General features: G+C 52.9%; 4 protein-coding genes across 7 annotated transcripts in view; 2 read left to right on the top strand and 2 right to left on the bottom strand.

Moving 5' to 3' along the window:
* Positions 1-2,275, top strand: part of DDX42 (DEAD-box helicase 42) — a 33,162-nt gene extending 30,887 nt beyond the window's left edge. For all 4 annotated transcript variants that reach the window (XM_028157394.2, XM_054709146.1, XM_028157396.2 and 1 more), the window contains 2 exons: positions 62-163; positions 744-2,275. In XM_028157394.2, the coding sequence (XP_028013195.1) occupies positions 62-163; positions 744-1,472 (831 nt within the window). In that variant the 3' untranslated portion in view covers positions 1,473-2,275. The remainder of the gene's footprint in view (positions 1-61; positions 164-743) is intronic.
* Positions 2,276-2,389: 114 nt separating this feature from the next.
* FTSJ3 (FtsJ RNA 2'-O-methyltransferase 3) lies at positions 2,390-9,640 on the bottom strand. Its single transcript, XM_054709632.1, has 20 exons — positions 9,180-9,640; positions 8,885-8,990; positions 8,552-8,598; positions 8,351-8,430; positions 7,603-7,702; positions 7,326-7,520; positions 7,117-7,232; positions 6,896-7,000; positions 6,709-6,809; positions 6,407-6,487; positions 6,167-6,313; positions 5,828-5,963; positions 4,656-4,843; positions 4,434-4,557; positions 4,070-4,353; positions 3,733-3,818; positions 3,550-3,649; positions 3,247-3,430; positions 3,072-3,166; positions 2,390-2,940 (listed from the first exon to the last, which is right to left on the bottom strand). The coding sequence occupies exons 1-20, from the start codon at positions 9,244-9,246 to the stop codon at positions 2,748-2,750; spliced, it is 2,535 nt and encodes an 844-aa protein (XP_054565607.1). The 5' UTR covers positions 9,247-9,640; the 3' UTR covers positions 2,390-2,747.
* A 92-nt stretch (positions 9,641-9,732) lies between these two features.
* On the top strand, positions 9,733-13,839 carry PSMC5 (proteasome 26S subunit, ATPase 5). Its single transcript, XM_008149431.3, has 12 exons — positions 9,733-9,813; positions 10,366-10,437; positions 11,343-11,412; positions 11,703-11,800; positions 11,966-12,022; positions 12,100-12,330; positions 12,613-12,739; positions 12,847-13,037; positions 13,137-13,235; positions 13,335-13,445; positions 13,539-13,625; positions 13,736-13,839. Exons 1-12 carry the CDS (start codon positions 9,790-9,792, stop codon positions 13,787-13,789), a joined length of 1,221 nt encoding a protein of 406 aa, XP_008147653.1. The 5' UTR covers positions 9,733-9,789; the 3' UTR covers positions 13,790-13,839.
* A 60-nt stretch (positions 13,840-13,899) lies between these two features.
* SMARCD2 (SWI/SNF related, matrix associated, actin dependent regulator of chromatin, subfamily d, member 2) lies at positions 13,900-24,249 on the bottom strand. Its single transcript, XM_008149429.3, has 13 exons — positions 23,711-24,249; positions 18,974-19,158; positions 18,739-18,781; positions 18,468-18,590; positions 17,339-17,494; positions 16,541-16,636; positions 16,297-16,398; positions 16,014-16,175; positions 15,751-15,848; positions 15,439-15,574; positions 15,129-15,251; positions 14,906-15,007; positions 13,900-14,833 (listed from the first exon to the last, which is right to left on the bottom strand). The coding sequence occupies exons 1-13, from the start codon at positions 23,924-23,926 to the stop codon at positions 14,780-14,782; spliced, it is 1,596 nt and encodes a 531-aa protein (XP_008147651.2). The 5' UTR covers positions 23,927-24,249; the 3' UTR covers positions 13,900-14,779.
* Positions 24,250-24,775: the final 526 nt, after the last annotated feature.

Here is a 24,775-nt window from a genome sequence, read left to right on the forward strand (position 1 = left end):
GCCTAGTCTATAGCAGGTGCTTTCCTACTGAGTCCATTCTTACGGTGTGCTTATTTTTTAGGATCGAGGAAATAACAACAATGTAATGAGCAACTATGAGGCCTACAAGCCCTCCACAGGAGCCATGGGAGATCGGCTGACGGCAATGAAAGCGGCTTTCCAGGTAGGAGATCAGCATTTAGTTAAAAGAGCTTTGGGGCTAGTCTTGAGATGTAGCTCGGTTTGTGTGCTCGATACTGGATCTAGGACCTCTCACTGCTTTCCATTTTGAACATAAACTGTAGCTAACTTAGAGATGCAGGTGCAGGTGTTGAGGCTACAGAAACCCCTCTGGCTGTCATCTACCTCAGGTACGCTGAGCCCAGGACTGTTGCACTGCAGCAGGATTGCTGTTCCCTCCCTGCCTCACCAACCTACTGTGTTGCCCTCCTCAGAGGCTACTGCTATCTGGTTGACAGTAATTTTTTAGCTAAGACAAATTTGATTCTGTATCTCAGGAACTCTTCTAACTTTACCCCTCCAATTAGCTGGCCTTAATTTACATATTTTATCCATCTCCAGACTAATACGCACAGAAGCCACAAGATTGTGGGGCCATCAGGATGCTAAAGTCACAGGGCCAAGATAGCATGGATACTGTTGTGTGTGTGAACACCCTAGTTCCTATATATCATTGCCAAGTTTATATATTAAAGTTTCTTGAACTCACCATCATAACTATTTTCGTTCTCTTTCTCTCTTAGTCACAGTACAAGAGTCACTTTGTTGCCGCCAGCTTAAGCAACCAGAAAGCTGGAAGTTCTGCTGCTGGGGCAAGTGGATGGACAAGTGCAGGGAGCTTGAATTCTGTACCATCTAATTCAGCCCAGCAGGGTCTTAACAGTCCTGACAGCCCCGTTGCTAGTGCCACCAAGGGCATCCCAGGCTTTGGCAATACTGGGAACCTCAGCAGTGCCCCAGTGACCTACCCCACTGCCGGAGCCCAGGGAGCCAACAACACAGCTTCAGGGAATAACAGCCGAGAAGGGATTGGGGGTAGCAATGGGAAGAGAGAGAGATATACTGAGAACCGGGGTGGTAGCCGTCACAGCCATGGAGAGAGTGGCAATCGGCATGGTGATAGCCCACGTCATGGAGACGGTGGTCGCCATGGAGATGGATACCGCTATCCAGAAAGCAGCAGCCGTCACACTGAGAGCCATCGTCATGGGGAGAACAGGCATGGAGGAGGTGGAGGTCGACATGGAGAGAGCCGAGGTGCAAATGACGGTCGAGGTGCAAATGATGGTCGAGGTGCAAACGATGGCCGGAATGGTGAAAGCAGGAAAGAAGGTTGTAATCGTGAGAGCAAGATGGACCCCAAGGTGGATAGCAGTAAGATGGAAAAGATGGACAGCAAGACAGATAAGACAGCTGATGGTTTTGCTGTCCCCGAGCCACCCAAGCGCAAGAAAAGTCGATGGGACAGTTAGATGGTATGTGCTGAAGTGTGAAATCCTTTGTTATTTTTAGAAAGATTTTTGGTAATTACGTGTCTCAGGGCTGGGGTGGGGTGGGGCCCAAGGTGTAAGGACCCCCTTCCCTTAGTGTAGCTGGCACTTGGAGACATGACTCCTCCATCTGGATCGTTTTTGGATTATTGGGGCGGGGGCGGGGGGGGAGTGCTGCTTTGATCATAAGCAGTGAGAGCTGGGAAGCTTCTTTTGGCTCTGGGTTTGTCGTGAGGGCCTTATAGGATATAAAACTAGGTTTATATCATATGTAGTGTGTATTTTTTACTGTCAGCTTATAAACATCTATAAGTTAAAACCTTTTCTTAGCCATGTGCCCAGGCGGTCCCTTTTAGGATTTGGCTTCTGCAAAGCCAGTCCTTTAAGATGTTAGGGATGTTTGGGAAGCACTTTGGTGCTTCCATACATTTGCAGGGAAGGGAGGTGTCTGATTCTAAGTGGAGTTGATGCTCAGGTTTGTATCCAGCCCTGAGACGGGAAGAAGCAGCCTGTAGTAGAAGCCCAGAGCCACAATCCAGGTCTGAAGTGTTGCTAAATTTAAAACCCAAACAGCTTTTAACTGTCTTCCCATTTCATTGTGTGTTTTGTTTTTTTTTAACTTGCCACAATGGTAGAAAAATCTTTTGCTGAAATGATTTTGATGATTTTTGTTTTATGTTGTTTATAAAGGAAATATACATACTTCAAATTTTGTGACTTTGTGAAGGTTTCTTTAAGATGTGCATTCTTTTCTGCTTGCTCTAGTAAATGTTTTACTACTGGGACCTGTGGATTGTCTGTCATTTCTACCTCAGGAGTCAGAACATGCTTAATAGGATTTAGAACAGTGCAGCACCTAAGTTAGCCCTTAATGGGAACTGGCAGAAAAGACATCTATAAGCATGGTTTTATTTAAATGGCAATAGAAGAGGACGGAGAGACCTGAGAGGCCCAGAAATCAGACTAGAGTGAATGCCACCTCAACACTCAAGTTCCCCTTGTAATTTAAAACAAGTGCCCTGTCTTCTTCAGGGACGGGTTGTGGAGTCCAACAGGGCCCTTCGGCTGTGCTTTAACAAGAGGCAGGAGATGTGCTCACCGCTCAGACCACCATGAGTTCTAGGTACCCCACACCTCACCGTCTTTTCAGATGACTGTGATGCAAGCAGGGTGCAGCTGGTAACAGGGAGGCTGGAGTGAACTGCAGAATCGCTCCTCCTCCAAACACTGCCTTCTCAGAGGCCCTGGTGGCTCTGCTTACTTCCGCCTGTTTTTTTTCTTCTGCTCCTTCCGTTGCTGTGCTCTTTGGTCCTTCTTCATCCTTGAGTCCACCACTTTGAAATGACCTCTGACTCCAGCTGGCCGGCGCACTTTGCGGCCCACACCTTTTTTGGCTACGACATAGGTGACCTGGCGTTTCTCCTTGCCAAGCCCAGCCTTCTTGTAGAGACTGTAAATGGAAGAAACAGTTGGCTTTCTGGCACTTTTTAACCCCCATGTGTCTGTGGGTGACCTCCCCCAATTGGCTTTCTGGCACTTTTTAACCCCCATGTGTCTTTGTGGGTGACCTCCCCCAATCACCTTCGAAGCTGTGCCACTTTCTCTCGTTCTGAGATGTCCACCGTGTTCACCACAGCTTCTGCTTTCTTCTTGGTTTGTTCCAGCTTCTTCAGCATCTGTGTGAGGCCCTGTCAGGTTAACCTCTGCCCCACCCCTGCCCCACCTACCCCTCACCTTGGGCAGCCCCAATACTTACCCTGCGTTTCTTTCTGGCTTTAGCCTCAGCCACTTTCTTGATGGGACGTGCATTGATTTCTCGCCAACGTTTCCGATAATGCTCCACCTCCTTCTTGTCAATAGGCAATTGCCGTATCCTGTGCTGCTTTTCCTCCTGCACAAACCACTCTGGAAGCTCCCCTTCGTCCTCATTAAATGTATACCTAGGTGGCGAGGACACAGCCCTAATGACCACTCCATGCTTTGTGGAGAAGAAACCACCACTTGCCCCCTCCCACCACACACACAACTGGGCGGCTTCTCGTGATTTTCTTCCCCTTACCGGCTAAAGGAATTATCTATGAGGTCTCTCTTGGCCTTTTTGGAAGAGGCAATAATAGCACCTAAAGCAAGGCCTTCAGGGTCCAGTATCCGATGTTTCACTAGAAGGGGAGGAAAAAAGTCCAAGCTCGATTCCCAAACATCCATGGTCTCCTCCCATCCCACTGGGTGCAGACCCACTCACCTGGGTCCTCAATAGGCACTATCTCAAACCCAGCATCCTCTGACTTGGGCCCACAGCTTCGCCTCTTACCACGGCGTGGTTCCCAGCTGCAGAAGAGAACCATGTGTCCACCATCACTCCATATCACTCAGACCCACTCCCACCTCACCTCAACCTGGTTCCTGTTTAAGGCTGCAGTGGGTAACTTCCGGAGATCCTACCATGGCTGTACCAGTTAAATCAGAATAATAAGTATTTTTAAAGCTCTTGATCTACAGGCAAGGTTGAAAACACCCAACTTAGAGAAATGGTCACCACTGCTTCATTATCCCTTCTCCCATCAGCTGCAACCACTCACCTCTCTTCATCCTCACTGCTGCTGCTGTCACTGTCGGAGCTGTCCTCTCTCCCCCCACTCCCAGGGCCAGTGGCAGCCTCTGTCCCTGGTGGAGCCTCTGTCGCCTTAAGGGCCTCATCTGGGCACTGGGAAGGTTTTCTCTCAGTCTTCAAACTAGAAGATGGTGGTGGCGGTGGCAGCAGTGGCGGCTGCGACTGCCCCTTCCGGCGGCTCTCATACAACAGCTGGGCCTGACTGATCTCCAGAGCCTCATCAGCATCATCCTCAATCCCACTGAAGCCATCCTATGATAGGGGAAATCTTTAGGTATCCTTCAGCAGGGAATGCCAGTTCCCTGAGTCTTGACCCCCTAGCTTCCTCTTACCTTTGAGAACCACAGGCTGGCTTGTTCTTCCTGCAGGACCGCCTTTTCCTCCAAAGGCACCAGCAATGGGTTCTCTTCTTCATCCTCCTCCCCTTTATCGTCTTCTGCTTTGGCAAATCGTCCACTGTAGCCCCAAGGAAAGTGGGTTAGTGGGCCAGTGCCCTGGAGAACTCCCCCTGCCCCACGCCTTTGGTAATACCTGCAGACCAGCCCCCACCTTACCACTTTTGGTCCTTTAGACTCCGAGGATCTCTGACTCCTGCCAGCTCTTCTGGATCCAGGTCACTATCCAGAGATGCATCATCATCCTCCTCCTCCTCACCATCTGACACATAGATGTCATCTCTTGGCAGATCGGACAGAAACATGTCTGCAGCACTCATATCCCCTTGTGTTACCTCCTCTAACAACTAAAGTTTGACAGATAAACAGAGATCGAGGGTACTTGAACATACTGCTTTTTTTCTGTGTCCATTGTCTTAGTTTCAGCAAACACATTATCTCCTTTTACAGACAGGGAAGTGATGGGGCTGTCACAGCCATCCCATTCTAGACCAGATCACCACCTGTTCCACTCAGCAGTCTCATCTTCAATGGTAGCAGAAATAGGTTTATGGAAAAGTACCCATACCCTATATAGCATCAAATTTTAAAATATTCTAACACATTAATTTTTCTTTAAAAACATTACCTCAAAAAAAGGTACCACATCACCTACTGAGAATAATATAATCTACGAATTTTGTTTCCACTGAATAAAGGAGCCCAGGCAACATTTTTTACTCATCCCCCAAGCCCTAGTGGGTAGGTTCTATTATTCTCTTTTACAGATGAGGGAACTGAGGCAAAATACGGATAAGTGGTAGTCTGCTCCAGAACCACTACTTTCCTATACAACAAAGACCACCTGGTTCCCATTCCCACACAAAAGCCACAAATTGCCTGTGACCACTGCTTTTATTTAAAAGTCAAATTCCCTGTATTCACCATCCAGCAGCCAATGTGCGCCGAGGTGCTCACTTGGCCTCAGTGGACTGAGGAGCGTTGCTCCCCTGAGGGAAGCCCTCCATCACCGTGCTGGTGACCCAGTTCCCTGCTGCAGCTGCCAGAAACAGCTTCTTGCAGAGTGCCTCTTGGTTCTTCTACTTTTACGTATTCTGTATGATACATACATGTATGTAATGTCCTTATAGTACTCACAAGTCTTCCTCATTTCATGTTAGGGTTATGTTTCTTCCCCAGCCACCCCTCACTGAGTCATATTTATGGGTGGACAAGCAGCCATGAGCAGTGATCATGCAGCACACTAAGAAAATGATGTTTAATCCCCGATCCCCTTCCAAATACACAAACAGATCCTCTGGTCTCCTCAAACTGTTCCAACCCCGCCTCACCTGGTGACCCCGGATGGTGCGCAGGGAGAACATGCCAGTCTCCCCCTCATCTGCAATGGAAACCCCGGGAAGATCCATCTTTAGCTCCACACGCTCCCGCTGCTTTCTCTGCTCACGCAGCAGCTTCTTTTTCTTCCTGAGGGGACGTTTGAGGAATTATACCTGCCCAGCTCTGAAAATCGCCCAACCATTTCCTCATTCTCTTCCTCCATCCACACACACAGAAACTCGGGGGGGTGAGGGGGGTAGGAGGGCAGTTCCCCAAACTCTTCCCTGCTCTCCTCACCTCTTTACTACATTTGATCTTAGCCAAAAGGCCGAGAAGCGATCTCTCCTCACCTCTTTAATTCTGCCACCTCCTGGGCCTTCATCTCTGCCAGGGTCCGATTCAATTGTTCCTCCTCTTCCTCCTCCTTAGAGAGCTGCCTCGGGGTCCCAGCTGTTGAGTCCTCTTCATCACCTTCCTCCTCCTCTCCTGAGCTGAGGCTGACAAAACAGACCAAGGAGTTTGGTTATTTTCTAGACACACCCCGCCCCCCCAACACCCAGTCAACATCTGTGCTTTAGCTCCCTCCTCACCTGATGTCCAACGCCTTTGCTTGCTCTTTCAGCTTCTTGGCTACATATCGCCGAAGCTTTGTTCTCCAGTTCAGTAGGGACCTGTCCCAGAAATACCATTACAGACCTTACCATCTCCCTTTGTCCCTGCTTCCTCCTCTGTCATAGGCCCACATCCCAAATTTCCTATCTGAGTCACAAATCCTAGGACTCGGGTCCCCAGCCCAAACCTCTAGCACAACAACATTCTGTTCTGAGATCAACATCATGGCTTTCAAAGGCCTTTCCCTGCCTTTGGCACTTACACCACCCCCACATCATACCTAAGCTCCTTGCGCCCCAGCACTTTGATATCCTGACAGCACACCCGTATATCCTCAGTGGTAGCTGGATGCTGTGCCAGCTCTTCATCATCTAGTGAAATCTGTTTGGAAGAAGGGAAAGGAGTTGGAAAACATTCAGGCCATGTTTCTGGGGTTCCCTTCCCATTCCCCCAAATCTGGGACTCACTTCACTGGCTTTGGAGAGGAAGTCAACAGGATTGGCAGCTCGGAGGAAGTCAGTGACTGAGGTACGATGATAGAGAGTGAGGTCACCCTCAGCATAGCCTTCAGCCTTAGGGAGGGAAATAAAGAAGGTTGAGTGGTCCCTTATGTGGTGTCTATTGGACCCATCAGGCCCAATCTCCCCAGAGGTCCAGGACCTGAGAGTGACCACATTACTCAACACACCTTTGGTTTCTTCTTAGTCACTAATTCAGTAACTGTCTTGGCCTGAACTTCAACCTCCTTGAAGGCAAATTTTGGGTCAAAGAATTTACTGTCAACCTTGTCAGGAGCCAGGTATCCTAAGATGATAGGATATATAAGAAAGTGTAAAAAAGCGTGCTTTGGTAGTTAGGAAACGAGTCAAGAGGAAGAAGGAAGTGATGCCCACCTACCCTGGCAGACTACAAAGATCTCTGCAGATTCATGGCGCGAGGCCTGGGGCTTAGTGGCCTGGACATGGCGGAACAGCTGCTGGAAGATCCATAGCAGGGGCTGATAGTCACGGGAACGGAAAACCTTTGTGATGAAGCAGCCACCACGGGCCAGAAAATCACAAGCCAAACGGAGAGCCATCAGTGTCAAATGGGCTGTGGGGGAGAGAGTATTAGTCGAGGACCAATGCAGCCCGACAGGCCATGCCCACCTCCACCATCTCCACGCCCCTGGCACCTTGTGAGTAAGCATCATGGACCCAGCTAGCCCCAACATTGGGGGCCCCGTCATTGAGCACAACGTCAACTTTCCAGGTCTTCAGCTCCTTCCTCAAGGCCTACAAAGGAGGGAAGGGGTTATAGCCGCAGAAACACAGGAATGGCTACAGATGGAGGAATCCCTGATTCAGTCATTTGTTCACCCAATCATTTGTTGAGTGCCCATTAAAGGCCAAATACTGTGCCTGGCACGGGGGATATAACACGTCTGCCAGGGTGGCGTGGCTCAGTGGTTGAGCTCAACCTATGAACCATGATGTCACGGTTCAATTCCCCGTCAGGGCACATGCCCAGATTGCGGGCTCAATCCCCCGTGTGGGTGTGCGGGAGGCAGCCGATCAATGATTCTACCTCACCATTGATGTTTCTATCTCTCCCTCTCCCTTTCTCTCTGAAATAAAATTAATTAATTAATTAATTAATTAAAAACACGCCATGTCTGTCTTCATGGAGCTTACAATCTACTAGTGAGCCTTCCTGGAAAGGATTTCACTGAAATCTCTGCACTTCTTCCAATTTCAAACACCTCATTCCTGACCAAATAAAGGCTGGAGTGGATGAGGCATATTCCAGGCTTACAGATATCATGCAAACACTGCTTAAGGCACAGTAAACAGGAAAAGTCTCGCCTTCAGAAAATTTGAGTGAGAAGAGGACAAAAGTGGATGTTTGCATATAAAGGGGATAGGAAGAGAGATTCTTATCACCTGCCTACAGCGTTCCGTTGTGATGTCCTCTTGGAGTGTCACCACATTGGGAAGAGGCTTGATTGGTACCAGATCCACCCCTGGAAGAAATCAGGTCAGAATATTCCAAAAGGTTGCCTCAAGCATGAAGAAAGGAAATGTAGGGCACATTATCTTGTACTCCCACCCCTAAAACACCCGCGTGAACCACCTGTCACTCACCCACAATAAGACTTGATACAGGCATAAACTTGGCAGCCACCTGCAGCCTATGAAAGAAGAATAAAGATTAAAATACCCAAGACTATTCCTTCCCAACACTTGACAATATAAACCCTCTTCCGTGTTAGGAGGAGCTCTGCCAAGTGCAGTGGCCAGAGCAAATCCTATGTACACGTTCCAAACCTCTGTAGTGTATGTTCTGGGGAGTAGAGAAATTGAGGCTGTTATTACTGTATCCGCCCTCCCTTCCCCCAATGCAACTCTCAGTCATCCCAGGCCGGATGGAACCCAGAAACCAGCCGCCAGGAGTGCCAGGTGCCGGTAGTTACGCACCATCCCCCCGGCGCAGCACACAGGTCCAGCAAGGCTCGGGCTTTCTGCAGGAATTGAAAGCGACGATTCAGCTGAATCAGCTTGAATGCAGAGCGGGAACGATAACCTGGGGGCGTCAACAAAATAACAAAGTCCACGAGGTGCTTTCCCAGCGGGATTTCTGCGGCCTCACAACCCACTATCTCTTTTGCGAGAAAAACTCAATGTTCGGAAGAGGTGGGGGGGCGGGGGGAGAGGGGGCTCCGAACCTGACAAGTCGCTCGTCTAGCTCGCGGAAGGCGCAAATTTGACTCACCAGTCTCCTTTGCCAAGTGATAGAACTTGTCCCGCCGGCTCTTCCCGACTTTGCCCTTCTTGCCCATGGTGGGACGGGGGGGTGTCACTCAATCTAGGGAGAAAGTAGAACCTGGGACGCCTCTTCCCGGAGCACTAGATTCCGCTCGCCGGAGCAATCACACTCAGCGCCTTACTCCACATCACTCGCAACCAACACCGTTTCCACAACTCTAGGAGCAGCACATGGAGGCAGCAACGTACTTCCGCTTCCGCTTGCGTAGCACGCGTCCCCGGCTCCAAGTTCTCTGTCATTTGGAGCGTGGCCACAAAAAGTATTTTACTCTGTCGCCAGGTTGCATATAAACTGTAGGTTGGAACCAAGAGAGTAGACTATGTGAACTAAAACCGAGTTTCTAGAAACATTTAGGAGTTCTGTGCCCTTCCAAAACTCCCGGCCTCGCGTAGCGCCGCCGACCTCCGGTCCCTCAGGGCCCTTGTTATTTGTTGTCAATCCCGCGCCACCCGGCCCATTGACCCGGATGCACTCTCTACCCCGGTTTCCGGTCCCTGCTTCTGCGCCTGCGCGCCGAGCCGACTGGTATGCCGGCGATCTCCACTACAGAGGGAAGATGGCGGTTGATGGACCCGAGCAGGTATGTGGCGGCGGCGGCGGCGGCTGGGCGGGGGCTGGGACTGGATGCGGAGCAGGAGTGATCCGAGGTGGGCCGCCGGCTGGGGCAAGAGGTCGGTGGGTCGGGAGTGGGTGGTCCAATCCAGATCGGGCCCTGCCTGGGACCGGATCTGCTGTGTCAGCGCAGCCCCCGGGGGGTCAGGGTTGGCCGGGAGAGAAGACACGGCGGAGGCGGAGTGAGAGATGAGCGGCGAGAGCGGGAACGGGCCCGTCGGCGAGACGCAGGAGACAGGAGACGCGTCCTTCCTCCCGGCTCCGCCTGTGGTAGTAACACCCGGGTCTGTAAAGCGCCGGGCTCGGGACAAAGCGCTCCGTGCGTGTCAGTCGCCTCTTGGTCGTTCTGGTTCCTATGAGGGAGGCGGCATTCGCGTTCTGCTTTTAGTTTAGTCGTGGAGTAAAGGAGGGTTCTGAAGAAATGCAGGAAGAGATTAGAACCCAAATCTGAGGCCTCCATCCAAGCTGGAAGTGGCTTGGCTATTTAGCCTGTTGTTTAATAATTCCACTGTGTCTTCAGATGGAGCTGGAAGAGGGGAAGGCAGGCAGTGGACTCCGCCAATATTATCTGTCCAAGATTGAAGAACTCCAGGTGAGGACGGACTCCAGAGGGACAAAGGGAGCTAGCAGGGGGATGAATGGTTGATGGAGATTTCAACAATCCATAAAATTCCACTGGGGCCAGTAGGAAAATAGTTTGTTACACATCTTCCAGAGTCAAACAGAAAAGGCCATTCCTTTGGGTAGAAGCCTGATGGAGAGGATTTCACATAAAAGGGGAGGACACAGGCTCAGGACCTGAGGTTTATCAGATGGGGGTTGGGGTAGAGTGAGTGCAAGGGAAGACAGAATTGAGTCTGGACAATGCTGATAATAGGGGACTGAATGAAAAGGAATTGGCAACACAGTGCTCTCGCCTGAAGAGGGAGCGGGGACCATAGAAATAAGGAAAACAATGAATATGAATTGGGTGGAGGAAAGCCATAGGGAAAGTTTCTAAACTCCAGGTACATTTGCAGGTATCGTATTTGGGTTATCATTTTTGAAATGCACTTGTGATTTCATACAACAGCCCTGAAAAGAGGCATGGTGTAGTGGTGCTCTGCCTACTTGCAGTTGGTAACAGAACTAGATGTTTTAAATGGCTCTACCTAGCAGTTAGTTGGCAGCAGGCGGGCTAGAACTTAGGCTTCTGACTCAAAGATCTTTCCACTGGAACATGTTGATATGCCACCCTACAAGAAATTGTCTACATGAGCCAGTTGTAATGTTGCCCCATTAGGGTTTGTTGTTCCTGGACCAGTGTTAGACAAGTAGCCTTTTTTGAACAGAGGGGCTGTTGGAGGACAGGCCAAGGCCATAGGATCATAGTGGAGAATCTGAAACCTGCAGATGCCTGTGCTCTGTCCTCACTCAGTTCATACCAGCCTGAGGGTCTTGTCCAAGATCTTAACCTCCTATGTTTTCCTGCCTTTTGAAACTTCTTGTCCTCCGCAGCTGATTGTGAATGATAAGAGCCAAAATCTTCGGAGGCTGCAGGCACAGAGAAATGAGCTTAATGCAAAAGGTGAGGGGGGGAGGTTGGCTATGGGCAGTTGGTCTGACTTCTGACTGTTCACATCTCCCTGAATTGTCTTCACATCGGTGCTTTTGTCCATGGTGATGCCTTGCATTGGTATATAGTTATTCATTTGCACATCTCCTTCCAAGCCCCATAGCAATCCCCTTCAATAGAATTTTTGCTTTCTTTTTGTAGCTTTCCCTTCCAAACGTGCTTAGTTCCTGGGTATGGAATTGAGTTATCGGGGAGGGAACACCAAAGCAGCTGGGTGACCACTGTGTCTGTTTCCCATCCAGTGCGCCTGTTGCGGGAGGAGCTACAGCTGTTGCAGGAGCAGGGCTCCTATGTGGGGGAAGTAGTCCGCGCCATGGATAAGAAGAAAGTGTTGGTTAAGGTAAAGGCAGCATCACCCCAGGGACCATCTGCTGAATCCCCTTACCTTTGTGTGTAGCCTCCAAGGACAGCATTCTGTCACGTTATTCTAGGACTTACGGGTCTCCCTGGGGGAGGTTGGTGGTTTGGTGACTGTCAGGAAAAGTCATGAGCCCTGTTTCTTTAGGTGCATCCTGAGGGCAAGTTTGTCGTAGATGTGGACAAGAACATCGACATCAATGATGTGAGTGCAGCAGATGAGGTGGGAGTTTGGGTCAGTTCTCTCCACACAGCTTCCTGAAAGTCTCACCCCTCTTCCAGGTGACACCCAACTGCCGGGTGGCTCTTAGAAATGACAGCTACACTCTGCACAAGATCCTGCCCAACAAGGTAGACCCACTGGTGTCACTGATGATGGTGGAGAAGGTGCCAGATTCAACTTATGAGATGATTGGTGGGCTGGACAAGCAGATCAAGGAGATCAAAGAAGTCATCGAGCTGCCTGTTAAGCATCCTGAACTCTTTGAAGCACTGGGCATTGCACAGCCCAAGGTGAGAAGCAGGGCTTCTGTGGGAGGGCCATGCTGTTCCTCGGACCGAGTGCAGGGTTTGGGGAGGGATAAGCTGGCCTTCCTCGCTGAAGAGGGCTGGGGGAGAGATACTATCAGGGCACTGCGGCGGTTTGGATAAACACCAGAAGGGACCTTGACATGCATTCTTTTATAGCTCTAAGCTTCTAGTATGGCATCTAGCACAGAGCAGGCAGTTAGTATGTGTTCATTGAATGAAACATGGGGCTGGCTTTCTGCCCTGAGACCTGCCGTTTCCCTCTAGGGAGTGCTGCTGTATGGACCCCCAGGCACTGGGAAGACGCTGTTGGCCCGAGCTGTGGCTCATCATACAGACTGTACCTTTATTCGTGTCTCTGGCTCTGAATTGGTACAGAAATTCATCGGGGAAGGTAACTGTGGCTAGAGACATGAAAACCAAGTGGAAGTGGGGGGGGGCAGGGGAGTGGGGGTAAGGGTAGGGAACTCAACTTCTAATGCCAGCTTGGCCTTGTTACAGGGGCAAGAATGGTGAGGGAGCTGTTTGTCATGGCACGAGAACACGCTCCATCTATCATCTTCATGGATGAAATCGACTCTATCGGCTCCTCACGGCTGGAGGGGGGTTCTGGGGGGGACAGTGAAGTGCAGCGCACCATGCTGGAGCTGCTCAACCAGCTGGATGGCTTTGAGGCCACCAAGAATATCAAGGTGAGGTGGTGGCAGCGATGGGATGAGCTGAGGGAGGGCCATGGGTGAGGTGCAACCTGGGGAGGCGCCTAGCTGATGCTACCCCCCTTCTCCACTCAGGTTATCATGGCTACTAATAGGATTGACATCCTGGACTCAGCTTTGCTTCGCCCTGGGCGCATCGACAGAAAAATTGAATTCCCACCCCCTAATGAGGAGGTTTGTGATGGGCAGTGCTGGGCATGGCTCTGGCTGGGGGTGGGGGTGGGGGGGTGGTATGGTAGACAGTGGGGCTCAGGTTTTTCCTCTCATCTCTAGGCTCGCCTGGACATTTTGAAGATTCATTCTCGAAAAATGAACCTGACCCGGGGGATCAACCTGAGAAAAATTGCTGAGCTCATGCCAGGAGCATCAGGGGCTGAAGTGAAGGTAATCTGAGGGCCCAAGGAAAAGGAAGGGGCAGAGGCAGGAAGCTCTGGGTTCAAGGGCACAGCAACAGCCCGTCTTCCTTTCCCTGCTCAGGGTGTGTGCACGGAAGCTGGCATGTATGCCCTACGGGAACGGCGAGTCCACGTCACCCAGGAGGACTTTGAGATGGCGGTAGCCAAGGTACAGGCCTCCATCTTTTCTGCCTTTGCTGACGGTGGCTCTAGAGCAGTGGGCATAGGGCCTGTGTTCACCCAGTTTGTAACTTGATGTTTTCTCTCTCTGCACTGCAGGTCATGCAAAAGGATAGTGAGAAAAACATGTCCATCAAGAAGCTATGGAAGTGAGGTGGATGGTCCCTGTGTAGATCCCTCAAATAAAGCTCTGCAGGACAAGGCCTTTAGGACTTCAGTCTATTAACGAGTGGCCGCACTGTTCAATGACCAGGTCTGAGCACCACCAATAAACAAGGATTTATTTGGAAATTTCCAAACCTGCCAGAAGTGGCACTTTCCAAGCCCTAGGCCCACCCTTATCAAGCTCCAAATGGCAATGAGTCCCCCCGCCCTCCACCAAGCACACACACCCATGCCTCAGGCCATGCCAGAGAACTTGAGTGTCCCCTTCCTCTTGGAGGCTTTATAGCCCTGGGCCCAAGAGCTTGAGTGGCAGCCCTCTGGCATCCCAGGAGATGATGGCGGCCAGAGCCGCTTGCATAGATTGAGGAAAGAAAATAAGGGAGGAGGCACCAAACAGGGCTCCCTGAAAAACCCCAACTTTTACCCCCTGTACAAAAAAGTGGCTCCCACATAGAAGAACCTGCTCCCCAAATAGTGCAAATACCCAAAGAAAAGGAAAAAGCCAGCAGCAAGGCTGGGCTGGTCGGAATGGCAAAGAACTTTGGTTTAGAAAGGGTAGGAAGAGTGTCAGCTGAGTCCCTCTTCCTTGCCCAGCTCCCCAGAGCCAGCTAGGGCACTTGCCCCAACGGGGAGTCTGTAAACAAGCAAAGCCAGTGGCCTTTGGTTCTGAACCTCCTCCCTTACTATGTCAAAGCAAGGCCCCCAGTAGTCCTACTTGGGCCTGCCTGCAGGGGGCAGAGGCATTTATTGTGAACCCAATTAAAGCCAACGCGTAAAGTAAGTAATAAGGCTTTGGGGACCAAGCAACAAGGAATCCTATCGCTACATTTATGAAACTAACGCTGGGAAGCTGAGGGAACAGGACAAACCCTCACCCGCTCCCTATTCTATGTGTCTGCAGCCTCAGATGGTGGTCCCTTCCAGGCTGAGAAGGGGATGATTCCTGGGCTGGGAAGAAGGGAAGGGCTCCCTGAGCAGTTAGGTCAGGCGAATTCCCAGCACCTGTTCCAGTTCCTGCCTTCGCTGCTGCACCTGGAAGAGAGACCAGCAGCTCAGGCTTCTGCTGCTCACAACCACAGGAGGGCAAACAGGGCAGAGGCTCACCTTGGCAAAGATATGCCTCCCCACTGCTTCCTGGGCCCAGGGCTGGTGGTAGAAAGCAGCTCGTCTCTCCTCCTCAGGATTCCCGATCACATCAGTGATGATCTGCAGAGAGCCAGGGAAAAGGGGTAGCATGATTCCCACTCCTGAGCCCCTGGAATCAGTAGTGATGGGGGTAAAACCACCTAGAGCTTAACCTGGTCTCATCACCAGGAAAGGACCACACCTTGAGGTCTCGGCGCTGGGAACGGAGCCATTCCTGGATGAAGTCCTGGGGGTCAGTGCTAAAGCTGAGCATGAAATCCCTCTGGGTCTTCAGCTGGTTGATGGACTCAATGGTCTCATGGATCTGGGGGGAGGGGTATATACATGTGTCAGACTGGCCCCCACTTCTAAGGGGTCTGTTTCCACCTAACCACAAAGGACTTGGACAGAAATCCTATCCCAAGGTGCTACATGTATAGAAATGCCCAAAAGAGACTGCCCACCCCATCTTGAACCCCAGAGGAGGTTGGGGGGGTGGGCAGAGGGCCCACCTTGACATCAAGGGAGGCAATCTCCTGCTGATTGGTGGTAGAGGCCAGAAAATTGCTCATTTGGGCCTTGAGTGGGTCATCCACCTCCACGTCAATGTCATAACAGGCTGTCTTCTTCTGGTCATTAGGGTCCACGCTGTAGGCAGCACACAGGAGGGGAAGGATGAGTACATAGCAGCATCCATCCCACCCACCTGGGCCAAACCTGCACACACTTGGGGAGCAAGACACCAGACCTGGTGTTTCTCTTTAGATCAATCCAAAGGTAAACTGCTCTTAGAAGAGCCTTCCCATTGCCCTCTTCCCACTGACCTAATGACATGGTTGATAACAATGGGGTCTGGATGCTGCAGCAGGCCAGCCAGCTTCATGGGAATCTCGGAGAATCGGAGTCGACCACAACTGAAGATCTGGAGAGAGTACCAAAGATGCCTTTCAGGGCACAGGGGGAAGCGGGTCCTCGCAGAGGAAGCATGAAGAATGGACAAGAGCTAGCTCAGTGGGGCTCTGGGACAGCAGGCAAGGCAGGGGCTGCAAGACCGGGGGGGTGGGGGGGGGGGGGTTTCCCAGCTAACCTGGCGGAAGTAACGGTTGCAGTTGATGTACTCGCGCTCATGCCCGTCCTGCAGCTGGTTGTGTTTGATGTAAAGCCACAGGGCCTGCATGATGGCGGCCCTCGTCTGTGTGTGCACTCCCAGCAGCCTTGCCAGTCGGGGGTCCAACTTGTACTGAGGAGGCTGGGGACAGAAGGAAGTCAGAGGAGGGGTTCTTGTGAAAAACCAAAGCCAAAGAATAGGGCAGGAACAGGAAGGGTTTACAATAACCCTGCCCCTGGCCCCGAGACATGGCCCCAGTCACCTGATGATCCAGCATGAGCAGGAGGGTGCACTTGACGTTGAGGTCTCCAGGCCGTTTCACCTGGAAGCCATCCGTTTCCTGGGTGGTGGGCATCCGATGCCACTGGCAGGAGGAAGGGAGCATAGTTCACCACCACGGGGTGGGCATGAACACACACACTTGGCCCTCTCCACGGGGACTGAGCCTATTGCTCTGTGCACCTGGCACATCAGCCTGTGCTCCCATGCCCCAGGCCCACTCTCACCTCCACCAGGTGGTTGTCAGGCCCGTACAGTTCCTTGTCTAGCTCAATGACGAGGCTCTTAAAGAATGAAGAGAACTTCCTCTTCTGTTTGCTAGGCTGGGGAGGGAAAGGGGTGAGATGGGAGTGCTGCTGAGCTTTCAAAGCTAAGCTATGCTAAGCCCCCAAGAGAGGAATACTGTTTCAGCCCTGAAGTTCAGGTACTGAGGATTCTTGGGCCCTGAAGGAATCTGGGGAAGAGTGAATGACTGGAAGTAGGAAAAGGACTCTGTGCAGCCCCACTGTTAACCGACATAGGATTTTGAATTAAAAAAGGGACACCCCAGCTGGCTTGGCTCAGTGGATAGAGCATCGGCCTGTGGACTGAAGGGTCCTGGGTTCAATTCCAGCCAAGGGCACATGCCCAGGTTGCGGGCTCAATCCCCAGTGGGGGGCATGCAGGAGGCAACCAATCAATGATTCTCTCTCATCATTGATGTTTCTCTCTCCTCTCCCTTCCTCTCTGAAATCAATAATACACACACACACACACACACACACACACACACACACACACATATACATATATAAATAAAGGGAACCCCTTCAAGACACTTTACTGCCACCTGTAGGAGAACTGTTGTAATAACCATACAAATCTCCAAATCTCCAACCTCTGACTGGCTTGGCCCTGTGCAAAGCTTGACCAGGAGCACTGCCCTTTCCCTCAGGCAGGACCTCCCAGAAGTGCCCACGCAGCTGGCCCCAGTCTTTAAATCCACACAGGCCATGTCCTCTCCAGACAGCTTCTTCCCAACTCACATCATCCAGGAGTTTTCCTTCCACTCGGAGTTCCCAGGACGCCACCTTGTCCCCTGATGGGGTTCCCCCAGGGGTCCCTGCAGTTCCTGCACCGTCACCTTCCGCCTTGCTGGGGCTGAATGTATTGGAAATATAGATCCGCAGCTTGCGTTTTTGCTGAAAAGAAAAAGACAAACAGAGGTGGACCAACATGTTAGAAAACAATGCTACCGTCTTCCCATCTGAACTCATTCGACATCAATACTGAGTGGCAGCTATGGGCCAACACCTTGTTAGGCTCCTTACCCTGGCCTTCAAGGGACTCCCAATTTTATGGGGGGAACAGATGCACCATGCACAGTTCCAACACGGTGGTATCAGTGGACACACAAGTGCTATCGGGCAAATCAGAAGCCTCCGGCTCATATTTTAAATAAAACTCATCATGGCCCCAAAACATTCTCGTCTCAATGAAAGCCTTCACCATTTAGGGGACTGTGCTAGATTATCACTTAAAAAAAAAAGAGAAAGAAGAAGAAAAAGGAAAAAAGGAAAGCTTCTCTAGGGATGGGTAAGGAGATAAGAATTATCCTGATCTATCCTCCAGTTTTACCTTTCAAACTTCTGACCATGATCAACATGATTTGCATTTTATTTACTTTTTTAAACTTTAATATATTTTTTATTGATTTCATGGGCGCACACGTACAGTGCGATTGAAACTTTGTGGCCCATGCGCAGAAGTCGGTTTTCGGCTCTCAAAAGAAATTTCAATCGTTGTACTGTTGATATTTGGCTCTGCTGACTAATGCGTTTGCTGACCACTGAGCTAGGGCAACATGATTTACATTTTTAATCATGACCCAGGATCCACACACATCTATATAAACACCTGAAACAAAACTGTTATGAATAATACCTCTACTACTATGATAAGTACTTTACTAGGAGAATTATTATAATTTCTACTATTTTGTATTTCATAAAAAACATGCTGGTCCCACCAATTAACTGAGTTCATGCTCCACTAAAGGCTGCATCCGCAGTGAAAATTCCTGCTCTACCCATCGCACACCCTCACTTGGCCCCCAGAAAACCAGGCCGCGGAGAGGCCGTGGGAAGGCCCAGGATTAGCCAGGGCTGCACACACCGTCAGAGGCTTTTTTATGGCCTCCTGGATCTCCATCCGCTTGCGAGCAATGGTCTGGTCCAGCTTCCGCTCAAAAGCCAAGAGGTCCATGTACGCCTGAGACTCTGGGACAAGCTCCCGAATCTGAGGGAGGGAGAAGGAATGCATCAGTTGTTTCAGCTGCAGCTCTGGCTCTTTCTCCTGTCCCTTCCCCATCGCAGGGCTGGGGAGATGGACTCCATCCATAGCCAGCCATTGGGTGGGCCCCCTAGGCCCCTCCCAACATACTCACTCGCTGAGGTAGAACCTTATCTGCCATCTTCCTCCTCTTTAACCTGGGGAGGACAGAAACCCAATTAACAGGTCAGTGGTCCAAAGGACCCCCCACCCCATCCACCCCTCCAGTCCCCAGGATCCTCCCCCAGGAGAACAATGAGCCTTCCTCAGTCATTGCAGTTCTTAGCACGGAGGAAAGCCCTCTGTTGCCACTACAGCTGTGCTAGGTAGAGTGGGAAAAATAGGCTTACCCCCGGCGCTGGGCAGGCATTGGGGGCTGGGCCTGGGGCACAAGCAGGCGTTTTCGGAATGGGTCCATCATGGTGGGTGGCATGCCAGGTCGAAGTGGAGTAGCTGTACCAAATGGGGAGCCCGTAGGGGGTCCCACCTGCAAGCCAGCCATGGGCATCCGGCTCCCTGGTGACATGCCAGGCCGCTGGGGGAAGTGAGCCAACGGGGGTGCACAGGTCAGTGGCAGGGCCCTATGAGGCCCAGAGCCCATCCCCTCCATCCCTGTCCTCGGCCAGGTCCAGCCCGAGCAGCACACCGCAGAGGCCAGGCTCAAGTGCCAGAAACAAAGGGAAGCAGGCGTCTGAGAGCAGAAGTGTAAACCACACCTGCCCCGCCCCTTCAGCCGCCCTGGCAGCTGTGCCAGCGAATGGGGCCTGCAGAGCCCAGGGGTGGGAGGAGAATCCTGCCTGCAGAGGGCAAGGCCTGGGGGAGTTTTCAGGGCCTAATGCCACCTTCCAGCCCCAGCAGGCTATGCCCCTGCTCCTTGGGACTAGCCAGCTTCAAGGCACTCTTAAGGCCTTCAGATGGTCCAACCCAGCACTCCCATCCTTCCAGGATGGAGAAGCACAGCACGGGAGCCGGGGCGGTGTCATCATCAAGCAGCAGGGTGTAGTGTGTGGTATGAGCAGGCTGACCGGGCAGAGCCTTTAAACCCGTCCCCTATTGCCAGCCTGGTGCTGTGCCTGAGGGGAGAAAGAAGTTCAATAGGCTGGCAAGCCCATCAGGCAGCAGCACCCCAGGTAAGCAAGCTGCAACAGGATGGCTTGGACATGTCTCAACTGGTGGGGGTGGCCACAGCACAGTATGGAAACATCTGGTCGCCATATGGCCCCGACTCACAACCCAGAACTGGACCCTTCGCTCACCTCCCTACTGCCCAGCCCCCAACCACCTATACCAGAAGATCCCAAAAGGGAAGCTGTGGCTCCCGGGTGGCTCGTGGGAGACAGAGCAGCTGACACCTGGACTCTGCCTATGTCCACACACCACCTGGCTCAACGCAGCCCTCACAACCCCAACCCGGAGAATGGAGATAAGATTATCCTGGGACACAAGGGACAGAGTCATGGGGGCAGCAGAGGAATCTGGGTGACAGAAATGACTTCTTTAGAAGCTTGTAGGCTTTCCCAGAGGTCCAGCTCCCCAACATTTGTGGAGCCCATCCAGGAGTAACCAACCCTCTCCCCCCTCCCTTCCCATGGCTGCTGTCTGCAAGGCCCGTTTGGCAGCCCTGCCTCACACACAGGCCCTGGCAGCTTCACAGGGCTGGCCCCAGGGCCCAGATTATGCAACCAGCACAACCAGCCAACCAAGCCAGGCTGGGTGGGGACTCGCACCAACTCAAAGGACCCCTGCCCCAGCATCATGGAGATGAGATGCTTCCCCCCATCTCTTCATCTAGCTCAAAACCCACGTTCTCACCACAGAGGGTCAGATTCTTGACCAGGTGGAGAGATGGAGAGAAACATAACCCAAAAGCATGGGGAAGGAAGCATTTGAGAGAATGGAGATTTAAACGTGGGGGTGGGGGTAAGGGCTCTGGGGCCTCAGGATTCCTGCCATAAGTCTCTCCTCATCAGAGGGAGATTCATCTGAGCTGTTGAAAGGCAAAAGACAGCCGTTTCTCTGCCTTAATGAGCCATGGCCAGAGATTACAGAAAAAAAGTCAGTGTGACCACAGCTGTAAGCCCAGCCCCCCCGACATCCCAGATATGTTTTTCCCAACCAGTGCCTGATCCAAAGGGGAGGAACTGAGACAATGAAACCTGCAGAGTGTGAGCTAGGCCCCTGTGCTACTCACTAGGGCATTCACAAAGCCTCCGCAGCACCACCCCTCCTGGGCAGGTGCTCCGGTAACCGAAAGTTCCAAGACAAGGCAGCACAGGCAGGCCCAGAAGAGGCCCCTCCCAGACATCTGCTCCAGACTTCCCAGGCGCAGAGCCCCCAGCGCACCCAGGGCCCCTGGCTTCCTCCAGGAGGGGGAAGGGGCCCAGGGGAGGGCTGCTCATAGTTCATGAAGTCCCAGCGTGGCCCTGCCAAGCTCCACCAGTAACTCTTCCTCTCCCAAAAACAACCTAAGGGTTATAAAAAAGAAAAAGAATGCAACCCAGAACTTTCAAGCTCCCTAACTCCCCACCTGCAGCAGGGCTAGGAAGGTCTGGCTCAGTGCCCTGAACCCCAGAAGCACGAGGTGAACTCCTGGCCCTGTAGCCTAGCACCAACCCACATTCTAAGCTTTATTTTCCCTCCACCACCCAGGAGCAGGAGGCTGTGCCTGATGCTGCCCCCTCCAGGCCTCCAGAAAGCACGTTCAGCCCTGCCTCAAGGCTAGTGGCTAGGCCTATAGGGGCCTAGAACAGTGGTCAGCAAACTGCGGCTCACAAGCTCGCAAGCCACATTCGGCTCGGGAGCCTCGGTTTGCCGCTCTGTTGACTGAGTTTGCTGACCACTGGGATAGGGGCTTAATCACAAGGAACAACAACCTGTAATTATTGGACTCGAGAGTCTAGGTCAGTGGTCGGCAAACTCATTAGTCAACAGAGCAGCAAACCACGGCTCGCGAGCCGCATGTGGCTCGAGAGCCGCAGTTTGCCGACCACTGGCCTAGAAGAAAACATACCCCTCCACAAGTGAAAACTATTTTAAACGCTCTGGAGTGAACCCAGCAATGTGTTTCTTTGTTGTTTGCATTATGCTCCTCAGCTGCGAGCTTGGCTATCTGTGATCCACAGCTAGAACCACCGTCCGGAAGAAGGTGGGTCATCACTTCCCTCCTTTCAGCCCTGAAATCCTTGCTCTTCCAGCTCACCTCATGTGCCCTAACAGACAGGACCCCCCTTGCTTCTCAGATCTCAAGGCCCTTCTCCTGAGCACACAACTGGACTTGGTAAGAAGCCAAACGTGATCCTCCTTCAATTCAGGCAGAGAACTGGGTCCTCCCTCCCCCCTCCGGCCCATCAACCTCTACTGCCTCCCCCTGGGTAAGGAGGAGCTGGTGGGATGGGAAGCCCAGGGAAGCAGAGGCTCAGTGCCTTCCCCGTGAGCCTCATCCCTTTTCCCACCCCCAGTGGCCTGGGGCTACCTAACCGCCTGCTCAGTCTTGCCACTGGCTCAAGGTCACTCCCAACGTGTTGCTGTGGAATCCATCCTCTCAGGGGCTTTCCCCAAGGCCCATTCCCCATGGGTTGCAAGCTGAGGAACTGGAGAGGCTCCTATCATTCCTTAGATCCTTCTCAGGCCAAAGGCCCACAGGAGGGCTCCCAGGCCAGGGCTCAGCTAGCTGGCCCCAGGGCTGGAATGACTGATGCAGGCATCCTTTCGGGACACCTTGGGCCCAAGGGGAAGAGCAAGATGAGAAAGACAGACCCCAGCTGGAGTCCAGACCAGGTCTGTCTCTGTGAATAGCCAGAACCTTTGTTTTTCTTTTGTTGTTTTTTTAGAGGGAGCAAGGAGAATGAGTGGTAAGAGGGAAAAATCACTCTTCCCAGTTAAGCATCTCTTCAGAAAGTGGGGCCCAGGGCTCCTGGGGAGACATGCGTACCCTAATTCGATGAGGACCCATTTCGAGGGCCTCTACCTGGGGACATAAAGAATAGAAGCCCCAGCTTCCCTCTTTCCCTCAAACTTGCCAGGAGCCAGTGCCAAATGGCACATGGGTTGGAATATGGCATTGCTAGAACTTAAAGGCTAAATAAAAGTGGAGCGGGGACAGGAGAAAGGATGGGTGCAATTCCCAAGTATTGTGGGACAACCAGAAACAATGGCTGGGAGACTGATGAATCCCACCGGCAGAGTCAGGCTGAGTTCCTCACACAGGCGCCCAGTCTCTGCCTCCCAATGGCCTTTGAAGCTGCAACCTGAGAAGCTCTCTTGGAAGCCAAACCCCAAAGGGATCTGGATAGAACCCTTTGAAGCAACTCTCCCAGGATCCTCCAGCCCCAGAGCAGCAGGACTCAGTGGAGCTGCTCCTCCAAACAAATCAACTCCTGGACACTGCGACACCAGGCAGAGAGCCAGAGAGAGAGTCTGCCCAGAATGGGCCGGGCTGCGTCCTTCTTCAGGCCTGGCCACCACTGTCTCTGGTCCAACTCAGAGTCATCCCGTGAAAGGGCTCCTGGGCCTGACCCAGGGGTCGACTCTCCCCGGCACAGGCTGAACTCCCCCGGCCCTATCCTAGGCCTCCGGTGCCCGTGGGCAGCCAGGCCCTTCTTCCTCCTCATTAGCAGCTGGGAGCCATCTCAGACTCGCTAGGAGACCCTGCCAGTTCCCAACTACAAACAACAGAGCAGACTTGGAGTGGGACCCAGGCCAACTGCAGGGTAACCCTGGTTTCTCGGCGAGGGCCCTTTTTCAAAACTTTCGGATCACTTCCTCGGACCTACACTATTTCTCAGCCAACCCGCCCACAACTCACGGGCTCCCACAACTCCTCCATCTCTCAGCTACTCAGAATCCCCGTTCGAAGGAAGCCCCCGGGCCCTCCCAACTGCTTCACACCCTCCACCCTCTTACCCTGTCCCCTGAGTGCTCCACCACCACCTCGCCGATTCCGAGGGTCCCTGGCCTTGCCCTCCACATTGTCCCGTGCGTTGCCCATGCAGGGCCCCTGTACCTCCAGTCCAGAAGGTGGCCTCAGGACCCCCTCCCGTACCCTGACACCCGCGTGCTCGCGGCGCCGCCCGCCCATCCCAGCTCACCTGGTACTGCGCCGCGGGGCCCGCGGGGCCCATGGGGCGGAAGGCAGCGGCCCCGGGGCCCCCCACGCCTCCAGCCGGCCCCGGCCCTCGGAGCGCCGGTCCGGGCAGCATGCCGGGTCCGGCAGGCGGAGGCGGCGCTCCCAGAGCCGCGGCAACGGCACCGCCGCCGGGACTCAGCGGGGGCAGCGGGAACCCGCCCGCGCCACGGCCAGACATCACTCCGTCCCGTCCGGCGATGCAGTGATCCGGACTCCGGGCTTCGCGCCGAGTCCGCTCCGCGATCCGTGCTCCGGGACTTTCCGCTCTAAATTCCGGTTCTGGGGTTTGTTGATCCGGGTTCCGGGATTTCCTAACCCAAGTTCGCGAGTTCCTCACAGACCGGTTTGGGGCAGGGCCGGTCCTGATTCCGGTCCGGCCCGGGAAATCCTAGATCCGGGATCTGCTACAGGCCGGCCTGCCTCCCCCGGCCTCCGGAGGTTTGGCCGCCGGAGTCCAGTGAGCCCAGAGGCGGCAACTAGCTCCCTGCTCCGTCCAACCCCGCCCTGCGCTAGGCCCCGCCCACACCCGGCAGCCCAATGCGGGGCTGCCTCCTCAAATCCCGCCCTCGCGAGACCCGCCCCCAACAGGCTCGGCTCCTAACCGCCGGCTCCAGGGCCCTGCCCACATCCCCTGGGCCGGCCCTTCGCGGGAGGGGCGGGGGCGGAAGCTGCGCAAGGAAGCGCCGAGCAAGGTGCGGGTCATAGGTCGAAGGTCACTTAGGGCTTCAACAGCGGGTAGTTGCAGCTCTGTCCCCGGTGCACCCTACTCGCCGAGGTACCTGGCCGCCACACTCCCCGAGATAGTTTTGTCAAGGCTCTCCATTTTCAGCATTAAAGATTCAACTTAGAGCTGCGCTCAGGGGCAGAACTGCCACCAACCTAACTTTCTTTAAAAGTCCACATTGGAGAAAAAAAATAAAAATGTAAATAAATAAATAAGTAAAAGTCCACATTGGCTCCGACCTGCCAAGGGACCTGCGCTACCTCAGATCCGATCCAGCTGTGCTAAGGGTTGACCTGGCCAAGC

Source organism: Eptesicus fuscus, chromosome 20 (assembly GCF_027574615.1).
Source record: "Eptesicus fuscus isolate TK198812 chromosome 20, DD_ASM_mEF_20220401, whole genome shotgun sequence".
NCBI lineage: Eukaryota > Metazoa > Chordata > Mammalia > Chiroptera > Vespertilionidae > Eptesicus > Eptesicus fuscus.

Coding starts and splice junctions, on each gene's coding strand:
- FTSJ3 (XM_054709632.1), bottom strand. CDS start 9,246: ATGGGCAAGAAGGGCAAAGTCGGGAAGAGCCGGCGGGACAAGTTCTAT. Junction 6,488..6,708: donor CTGGGGCGCAAGGAGCTTAG/GTATGATGTGGG, acceptor TTTCTGGGACAG/GTCCCTACTGAACTGGAGAA. Junction 2,941..3,071: donor AAAGTGGCACAGCTTCGAAG/GTGATTGGGGGA, acceptor TTCCATTTACAG/TCTCTACAAGAAGGCTGGGC.
- PSMC5 (XM_008149431.3), top strand. CDS start 9,790: ATGGCGGTTGATGGACCCGAGCAG. Junction 11,801..11,965: donor AGAAGAAAGTGTTGGTTAAG/GTAAAGGCAGCA, acceptor CTGTTTCTTTAG/GTGCATCCTGAGGGCAAGTT. Junction 13,446..13,538: donor CATCAGGGGCTGAAGTGAAG/GTAATCTGAGGG, acceptor TTCCCTGCTCAG/GGTGTGTGCACGGAAGCTGG.
- SMARCD2 (XM_008149429.3), bottom strand. CDS start 23,926: ATGTCTGGCCGTGGCGCGGGCGGGTTCCCGCTGCCCCCGCTGAGTCCC. Junction 17,495..18,467: donor CCATAAAAAAGCCTCTGACG/GTGTGTGCAGCC, acceptor TTTTCTTTTCAG/CAAAAACGCAAGCTGCGGAT. Junction 15,008..15,128: donor CCCAGCGCCGAGACCTCAAG/GTGTGGTCCTTT, acceptor GGCTCTCTGCAG/ATCATCACTGATGTGATCGG.